The 10,516-nt window shown below is 43.9% G+C and overlaps 1 protein-coding gene across 1 annotated transcript in view; it reads right to left on the bottom strand.

The window, feature by feature from the left end:
- The window catches only part of LOC134531333 (uncharacterized), a 30,489-nt gene extending 20,410 nt beyond the window's left edge, over positions 1-10,079 (bottom strand). Inside the window, exon 1 of the mRNA XM_063367029.1 lies at positions 10,044-10,079. Coding sequence (XP_063223099.1) covers positions 10,044-10,079 — 36 coding nt within the window. The remainder of the gene's footprint in view (positions 1-10,043) is intronic.
- Positions 10,080-10,516: the final 437 nt, after the last annotated feature.

Below are 10,516 nucleotides of genomic sequence, written 5' to 3' on the forward strand. Positions count from 1 at the left end.
CGCTCGGTACTGGCGTTTGCCCTTGGCGCGAGGGAAGGTCTTAGCGTTCTCTCGCGACAAAGTTGCTATAGTTCCATTATTCGGAAATTATTTTAATTAGAAGAAGCTGGGAGCAGCTCTAAATTTACACATTAATTATTAATAACTAATCTGATTTACAGATACTCTTCAATAATTAGGGTTAGTAAAATTACGTAAATTAAGTTTAAATATTATAAGTCACACCAGAGACTGTTCGTCACTTGCTGACTGTTCTAGTGGCTAGTCACACATAAAAACAGGTAGGTTAACACAACACTATAATTAATTCAGGCTGAAGGCTGCAACGGAGACACTCACAAACGTATTAATGTAATTTCACACGTGAGTGACTCTGGCACTCCTGCGTCGCACTTTCCTTGGGCGGGGTTTTTAATAATGTGGTATAACTATTAAATTAGGTCTGATTTTTAATGAATTGGGGTCTAGGTGTTTGATTAATTATGTATGGCCCTTGGTTCTACCTGGTCCTCAGGGGCTCGCCTGACTCGGGTGGGCATGGCTATATGGGTGCATTCCGTTAGCGGGGACGGATACTGGCGGTTGCAGGTCGGACTTTGGGGTGGCCTTTGGCTGGACGACGTCACCTGAATGTGAATGCATATAAAGGTTGTACTGACGTCGTCTGGCCGACGACCACCCCAGAGCCCGACCTGCACCCGCCAGTATACGCTCCCGCTAACGGAACACACCCCTGGCCATGGCCCACCCGAGTCAGGCGACCTGAACAGCAATCAAAGACAAAGCCGCGGAAACCTGAGTAGACAAGAGAAGAATCGTACCCATTCCTCCTAAAACATTAAATTAGGATTTTAGCGACAATAAAATCTCTTCCAGACACACCCGTTTGGAGTCTAGCGTAATGAGGTCACGCCTGGCGCGAGAGAGGCCGAGCCTCCCTCAGACGCCATGCCAGTTCGGCAGTTCAGCGCAGCTCATGGACCGGGGCGGACCTACGTCCCACGGAGAGGCAACATCCTTTGTCTACATTGAAAGTAACGTCCGGTAAATATAGTCACTAATTAACCAAACCCCTTTTATTACTTAACCTCTCCGTGAGTACCCGGTCCCTTTTTACGGTCCAGTACCTAATCCGGCCGCATCAACTTAAGGACACCCCGCACCACACTTGGTCAGTGGGGCTGCTCTTCAGCATATGGCACGGGCCGTCTCCCGCAACGTACAGAACTTTGTTTAAGGTCACGCGCACGGCGCTGACCACAAACCCGCAAGGGAACTTGGACAAACTTGATTGCGGTGCGTGTTTCACCACAGTGGGCACAACACCCGCGCCGAGACATTTGCATATGGGATTGGCCGTCTCCAATCGCCCGCCCCTTAATTCAGTGTATTTTTGTATCCCGTATTTTGTACTGCTAACTTACGTTACCCGAGTAACGAGTGCCACGTAACTTGTGCGCGCCCCCTTAATCCAGTGTATTTTTGTATCCCGTGTTTTGTATTGCTAACGTACGTTACCCGAATAACGAGTGCCACGTAACTTGTGCGCACCCCCTTAATTCAGTGTATTTTTGTATCCCGTATTTTGTATTGCTAACTTACGTTACCCGAGTAACGAGTGCCACGTAACCTGTACGCGCCCCCTTAATTCAGTGTATTTTGTGTCCCGCCTTTGTGTTACGAAATTACGTTACCTACGTACCCAGTGAGACGTCTGAGACATAACAGCATCCGAGGCCACGTAACGCGGAACACAAACAATAAGGCGCCACGGAATAACAAGTAAAAACCCCCCGGGGACCTCTGTAGAGTGTTGTATTGTGTACGACTCGCTCCTCTGAATAAAAGGTACGACACCACCACCTCAACTCCACGTCTCTTATTTAAAATCATCTCACGCAACACCGCCGCCGGCCCTAGTGGGCCACGCAGGGGCACATACATCCACGACCCCAAATTCACGACTAGAAACGAGCTAGTCTGGCGCCCACCCGGACAACACGGATCAAGAACCGCCTTTTCCCACTAGGAGCCACACCGGGACTCGAGCCCGAGACCCCGGACGACGGCAGTACATAATAAAAGAGTTGTAATATTGTTCCTGTTATCAAAATTTTCTTAATTCTTATGCTAATTATCAGGGCATTCACGAGTCTGTTAAATCTATTTCCCTCTTTTTTTTAAAACATGCCATAGAACTCCATCTCTACTATAGTAGGTATCGATGAAATTGCGCCTGCTTAAAAACTTTGTTTGAGTGCTGAGACACTGGAATGGAGGTTGCTTGGTGGAATTTTAACCCTGAACCCATCAAAATAAAAAGTTCAACTGAATCGGTGAGATTATAAAAGAAAAGATTCCACATTTTTGTCAAAATAAACTGAAATAACCATTTAGGTACCTCCTGAAGGGTAGATACAGCCAGTGAGGTTATAAAAGAAAACAATCATGGTACTCCTAATGCATTTGCGAGCGTGTGGGTTTGAAGAGTGAGTTTAAAAAAGAAAACATTCCGGGAATATTTTCCTTCTTGTAATCAGTATTCACATAATGCTCAGCTATCCTAACAGAGCGCTCTGCTATGTGTTATCTTTTTCACCTGCAGTGTTCATCTATTCCAACCTCTATGGTTGATGATATTGTAAGAAGATTAGTGATGTTTTGTTTTCAAACAACATGTTAGTGGCTGTGTTTTGTTGTGCATAGAAATGTCGTTATAATGTCCGAATCAGAATGTAAAAACCCTGCGAAGAAAAGAAGAGGAAGTGGAATTATTACACACAAAATGAAAGAGGCAAGGCGAAAAGGAGAAGAGTTTGTTACAACAACTGGCAGGTTAATAGAACGAAAGCAATGTGGACCTGATTGTGGATGTAAAAATCTGTGTACCGCGATGTTTACAGATGATCAAAAACAGGCCACCATTAACATACTTTATAGTGGAAGACCAAAGAACGAACAAGATACTTATTTAATAGGATTAATTGAATGTCACGATGTAAGTCGTCATCGACCTGCTACTCCTGAATCCAGGCAGTTTACCAACAGCTTTACATATTTTGCTATGCAGGGATCAGATCGTGTACAAGTATGTCGTAAGGCATTTTTAAGCCTCCATGCCATTTCGAGTAAAGCAGTTTTCCGGCTTACAAATCTCTTAGCCAAAGGATCTCATGCGTGGTAAACACAGCCACCGAAACCGAATTTCGAAAGAGGCAATATTAAAACTTGACACCCACATTGAATCATACCCAAAAAAAATTTCTCATATAAGTCCACTCCCATTATATATTTGGAAGCTGGATTGACCTGCAAACATATGTATAAAATGCTATTGGAAATCATCCAGAACTGTAAAATGAGATCAAATATGATTTTTTTTTTAACCACAACAAAGACAACTATGGGTATAGATTTGGAAGGCCTCAAGTAGATTTGTGCTCAACTTGTGAGGATTTAAATACAAAAATTAAATCTGATTCTTTAAATGACAATGCCAAACATGCTGCAATAGCAGAGTTAATGATACACAAAAGAAGGGTGTGCAAATTTTACAAAAAAATTCAAGAAGTGACAGAAATGTGCAGAAATAGAACAGATGTAGCAGGACTTGCATTCGATTTTATGCAAAACTTACCACTTCCTTGCATACCAGTGCAGGAAATATTTTACCTGCGAAAGTTATGGCATTTTGTATTTTGTGTACATAGTCTAGGAGACAAGGGTTATATCACTTGTCATGACTTTATTGATGGTCTTCTCAGTGACAACTTTAAACTGTACAAGGGTGGTGAGGTTACTTTCCCTTCTATCAGTGCGTACGACAATAAGGTCCCTATCAAAAGTAAAAAGCTAGAAGATCTTGCAAAAATCGTCCATTATGTTCCTGATGACTGCAAAGACTTCTACCTACATATGTTATTGTGGCCTACTTCTAATATAAACACATATGGGGAAAGTAACTAATATATCATCAGTATTCTTGAGTTATACTTGCTATGTTATTTGTAAAATAATTTGAACAAAGTTTGTGTAATCTAAGGACCAGTAACATAATCGTTATGTTCACTATAGACCTCCTGTTATAAACCTTGAGGAAACTTTATCATGATTCAGTAACAATACATTTTTTTCAATAAATTTATTCCAATGAGTTCAAAAAAGGAAAGATTCCAACATCATACCCTCTCTTTTCTACAGAGAATTTGAACAATATTTAAGTGACAATATACTATCATTGTTCCTTTGGTAATTTTGATTAACTTTGTAATGGTATGTTTTTGTTTAAGACTATTCGTTTAAAAGATAAACAGTTTTTTTCGCGTTTCCCAATAGTTACTCTGAATGGAATCTTAACCTTCTTCATCTCACCGATTCAATTAACCCTCGGTGCTGATGATGTGTCCCAAGAATTCCAGTTCATTGACATCGATGTGATACTTGTACAGCGCACACTTGAGCCCGTGTGTTGCGAGCCATTATAGGACCAGCGAAAGATAATGTGCGTGGTCCTACCACGTCCGAAACCATATAATCATGAGATCCAAGTAGGTTGGGGCAAATTTGCCGATATACCTGTCCAGGACATGGATCATCATGGTCTGGAATGTTGCAGGGGCATCCACCAACCTGTAGGTACAGCATCGAGCAAAACTGGAACCACTGCCAATCAGGTGCTGTGAATGCGGTCTTGGGGAGATCCTTAGGCTGTAATGGGACCTGCCAGTATCCCAACTTGAGGCGAGTGACATGAAAATGCGCATCCCCTAATCCTGTGAGTGCCTCAGTGATGTTAATAAGGGGTGTGCTGGAATGATGATGCTATTGATCGGTTTGAAATCAACATGCAATCTAAGGGAATAATTTTTATTGCATGCCATGATGATCCATTAGTTGTATGGAGACTCGCTCAGCTCGATGATAGGCGGATGATGTGGTGTTGTTAAGGCTGTCAACAGTCTGGCATTCCCGAGTACCCACATGGATCCACCCCTCTCAGACCTCGATGGATGGTTTCAACCTCGGTACCAAGTCAGCCTAGGGGATGAGGTGGGTTGCAATCTATGTGTGGGTTGCCGCAGTGTCCACTAGTGTGACCATGGGTTGTCCATTCAGCTCCACCGGGATATGGATCAGCACCCCAGCCTCTGGTCCTACTCAGCCCAGTTTGGGAAGTGCCCACTCAGGCCCAGCAGGCAGGGGTGGTGTTGATGCCTGGTGGGCGGCGCCATTCGCTGGTAACATGGGGCAGATCGCGAATGGGTGAGGCAGGCCATCCTCGCTGATCCCAGGTGGATGGGGCAGTGGCTGGTCGGTACCAGCAGCTGCGGGTGGGGATGTCACCGACACCTGGTGGGAGCTGGGCGAGGTCGTAAGGTGGTGTCCAGCAGTGTCACAGCTCCCTAGACAGTATTTCTCTAGGTGTGAATTAATTCCCTTATGATTTCCAGATGTTTCATGAGTTGAGCACACATTGTGCCAGTGGTGCTCTGTAATGGGACAGTAGTGATAACAGAGTGGGCGGCTGTCCTGTTCGCCTTGCGGTACACTGTGGCAGTCCTCAGTAAAAGGCTGCCAATGCCTGGCTGGACTGGCCTGTCTGGATGAGGCGAGGGGTATGTAGTTGCCCATTAGCAAAGGCAGCATTGCGTACAAGACAACTGTCCACATGTCCTCGGGTTGTACTGACTCCTGCGTTGGCAGGGCAGACAGGGCATCGCATCAACTTTGGTGGGTCGAGGCACTCTTAAGTCATGTTCCGAATCCCTAAAAATAATGAGCAAGGCCTCCAGTCAATATGCAGTTTTCCCGCACAAGAAAGGACATAACTCAGGTGATAACGTTTCTATGATGCACAGAAGTACATCGTCGGTGCGGCCATTACGTGTGTGACGGCGGTAAAGCTGGACCTAGCTTTACACAAACACTTCTAAATTTTCACCACTCATTTGTGCGCGATGAATTGTTCACTTGGACATTGATCTGGGCTCGCGTGTCGTAGAAGTGGGCGTATAACTGGTGGGCGAAACTCTCTCAGTCAGTGTTGTACTCCCTCACCTTAAGCCACCTAGTGCATGCCTCTCTTCACAGCTGTCTTCCAATGCACTGTCTACTCTTTGGGTGCTATGCTAAGTCATGCCAGCTTCTCCTCTTATGTGCATAAAAATAGACATTATTCCTTATGGGCATGGCCCGTGAATTCCGGGATGGTAATATTCCCACTAGTTTGGCGATGCACCAAGTCCACATGGTTTCTCGGTCGTTTGTGTGTTCTTCCTTTGCACTCAATGCATAAGAAAAGTCTTTCACAGAAGTTTAACTCTAGCATATCTGCACATGCATAGTGTTTGATCACACCACACTGTTGGCACTGCGCCACCTCGTTTCGTCTTCCTCGAAACCTGCTCACTGCGCACGGAGTGCCTGATGAGACTTTTATGTAACATTCAGTTTTTATGCATGAGACTTGACAGGTGCAGTAATATTATGGTACTCACCAGTGGTGTTACTGGTGGTTTGCAGCTTGCTGCAGCTGTTGGAGGAGTCCTCCATATCGCTGGTAAATTCAGCGCTCACATGCATTTCGCAGCTGTTGGCTTTTTGACCCAGGTGGTGGGTCGTGATGTCGGTGGTGGTTGCGGACAGGTTTGGGAGTTCGCTCCACTTTGCTACCAACCGAGTGACTGTCTGCTTTTACCTCGCCGATGTTTGCGCGGCTGTGGTCGATGATGGAATGCACTGGCTCAGCTGTCCTCGGAAATTTTCGGCTCGGCTTGGGTGCTGGCCAGCCGAGACTATCTTCTAGTGCTTGTGCGTGCTCGGCGTGTGGATGTTGTCCGGCTCAGCTCGTGCGCTGCTGAGGTGGGAATGACTTGACCTGATTTTGCTGGCATTTCCTGTTACCTGGCACCAGTCTATCTGGAATATATTTTGCTACGCATACCAACTACTGCCTTTGTTTCTATGTGAATTTCTGCATTTTTAATGGAGTTATTTTTCTAGTAACTTTGAAATTTCTGCCACACTAGTTGGGTGCCATGAGTCGCCCTGCTGCCTTCTACCATTGTTTATAATGATGCAAGTAATTTCCCGAGGCGCCAACTAGCATATTAAGCTGGTCCTGTGTACTAGTTCATAGGGTAGTTGATACTCTAATTACTTGGGGCATGATGTCACCATTTGGCTGGCAGACAGCAGGCAGTGATCAAGCAGAGGTACCCCGGCTGTTTTAGCCACCAGGGATGCTAAAGTGACAATGAATCTATGCTAATAAAAGATGGTATTTATTCTGGTAAGACTGTCTTTAATTACACTTATCCATCGTACATGGCAGTACTAGGAACATGGCTTGAATATGTCCATTGCCAAGGCTCGATTTGGCAGGTTGTAAGTGGTCATGAAGTTGTGGCCACTGTAACCCACAACTGTCGCGAGTAATTTTCTCATTACAATTAAGTCTTGACCATGTCATATTTTCCCAGCAAGAACGACGAAGTTAAATAATAGTGTTAACCCAATTCAAATTCTCCTGCAGTGCCGAGTTTACTTTTGACATGACGTCTAATAAATCGTTTAACGGCGGATGCACGCACGAAAAAGTGTCCCGTAATGCACATTGTCCCACTATGCTGTCCCATTACACTCATTGTACACTTGCGCCGCATCTATCTCTCTTACACTGGATTGGAACAACCATCGATTTGACTTTTCAATCATTTCGACGTTTGAATTATTAATAGGCCTATTATGTAATTTAACGATCGTCCACCAATTTTCAGCACAATCGGTACGGTTATTTAAAAGTAATGTTGAATTTTCAAATACGATTTTGTACGAACAATGGTGTTTTACAGTTACCCATGCCATCGTCCGGGTTCTCGTGTTCGAGACCGGGCGCGTATCCTAACGAGAAATTCGCTCTTATTGAAATTGCGTTCCGGGAGGGCGCCAGGCTATCTCTGCGTCTAACCAAATTTAGGATCTGTGGGTATGTTGCCCCTGCGTGGCCCACTAGGACCGTCGGCGACGTTTGCAGTTGGAGGTATCCCTGGCTGTTAACACGTCATAGGCCCTGTGCAGCATAACACACTGATTCCTAGCTGGGGTAGGGAGACTCAACACAATAACATACACGGATTTGAACTTTATACTGTCGGTGACACGTCGCGCACAGTGTGTGCGGAGTGGACGTTTAATCAGCTCAAAAGTTATAATTACAGTTTACACAGACACAATGTACATTGAATTACCCTACGAAATTACATTGAATTACACTGCATGCTCTGATGCACTGTCACTAATTTAAGCCCTCACATCAGCCGAGATAAAGGGGGAGGTTGATTGGAGATGGCCAATCCCGAAAATTGTTAGTGTGGTGGCAACCAGGTCCACCTGTGTGGACCACAGTCCGCAGTTAAATTAGATGCAAGTTCTATGCATAGCTGTCGTTGGTGCCTGTGCACTCGACGTTTAACAAAAAGTCACTTGTAGCGGGAGTCGGCCCAACCGTATGGTGAACTACCCCGTGTAATGTCTTGTGCGGGGAGTTTATCGTTAAGTGGCTGGGTTAGGCCCTACACCGTAAAAGGACCGAGGACGCACTGGGAGTTTACACAACGAAAAAAGATTTGGTTTAAATGACTATAGTTACCAGCAATAATGTTCAGTGGTGACAAAGAGTGATGACTCCCCGTGGAACGCACGTCCACCCCGGTCCGCGAGTCGCTCGGTACTGGCGTTTGCCCTTGGTGCGAGGGAATGTCTCAGCGTTCTCTCGCCCCAAAGTTTCTAATGTTCCGTTATTCGGAAATTATTTTAATAACAAGAAAATGTGGTTTGCTCTAAATTCGTAAATTAATTATTAATAATTAATCTAATTGGCAAATACTTTTTAAGAATTATGGTTAACCAATTTATTTAAATTAAGTTAAAATAATAAGAGTCACACCAGACACTGTTCGTCACTTGTTGACTGCTCCAGTGGCTATAGTTACACACAAAAAATGGGGAGGTAATATTTACGTTAACACAGCACTAATTAATTCAGGCTGAAGGCTGCAAAGGGGGCACGCACAAACTTGTTAATGTAAGTTCACACGTGAGTGACCTGGGCACTCTTGTGTCGCACTTTCCTTAGGCGGGGGTTTTAATTACTAATGTGGTTGTTATTAAATTATGTTTGATTATTTGTGAACAGGGGTTGTGGTGTTTAATTATTAGACACAGCCCTTGATTCTACCTCGGCATTGAAGGCTCGCCTTACTCGGGTGTCCTTCGGCCGGACGATGTCACATATAATAATTCAAATTACACCCGGGATCTTTTGCACAATGTTTTAAAAAAATAGTGTAACCCATTATAAATAAGTTTGGTGTATTTGGGTTGCATTTTGTTATAAAATCGTATTATAAAAATGAACTAATATTATTCCCCTACGGTGCTGTCTTCTACAGTGACAGATGCGAACCGAACGAATCTCGCTATCTATCATATTCTGCGGCAACCAGGCACTCGATAATTAATATTTTCCTTTGTTTATCACGAGGGGCATTATTTATGAATTATAAATAAAATTTTGTGCCTGGGGCCACAATTGCATATCATTATGAGCACTGGAAGACATAAAAACGTACAATTTTCTCGATGTATTTTAATCTAGGCCCCAGCGTACCAAGAGCGTCTGGGTTAAAGATTAAAGCCGAAATTAGTGATGCGACGAGTCGGTGTTTTAAAGAATCGAGTACTCCAAGTACTCGAGTACTAAACCATCAAAATAAGGATAATTTTATCGAATAAGAAGCGATGGCGAGAGTTCAGATTTTTTCGAATAGTTCCGGACCGTTCCATTTCCGAAAACTTTCCACTTTGCTAATATATTAAATTATAATAATTAGAATTTGAAATGTAAATGAAATGGAACGTAGAAAATTATCCTCGAGGACGTAAAACGTATCTGGCTCAAACACACACACCCCCCCTCAATACCTAACCCACCCCCCCCCCCCACCCGCGATGAAACATTGTCAGCCGGTTCGGTTACGTACGTCCTGCAGGCTGTGCTTGCTCTGTTGTGTTTTCATACTGGCTTTATTTTTGTTTGTCATTTCATACCAACCTATGAACTACTCTCACTCACAACATCTTCCTCTTTTACACTTAATACATTTTCAGGCATTCAAGTCCTCACCACAACACTTTGTCTATACTTATTTGTTTAGTAAACATCTTCCTCTTTTACACTTAACACATTTTCAGAAATTCAAGTCCCCACCAAAACACTTTGTCTACACTTATTTGTTTAGTCTTCCCTATACTTACATGGCAATTTAATTTCTCTGCCTGACCTTGTGTATTTTGCAGGCTGTAGCTGCGTTAGGTTGTGGAGTGTCTCTGATTTCCCACTGTCATCTGAAGAATCTTGTGTGGGAGAGGTCCTGACACTTTTGAGTTGACCTGGTGTTTCTTTTTGTTTCTCACAGTTCTCACTGGCAGACTGTCCACAAGCTTCTTCTGGAAA

Source organism: Bacillus rossius, chromosome 3, assembly GCF_032445375.1.
Source record: "Bacillus rossius redtenbacheri isolate Brsri chromosome 3, Brsri_v3, whole genome shotgun sequence".
NCBI classification, from domain to species: Eukaryota; Metazoa; Arthropoda; class Insecta; order Phasmatodea; family Bacillidae; genus Bacillus; species Bacillus rossius.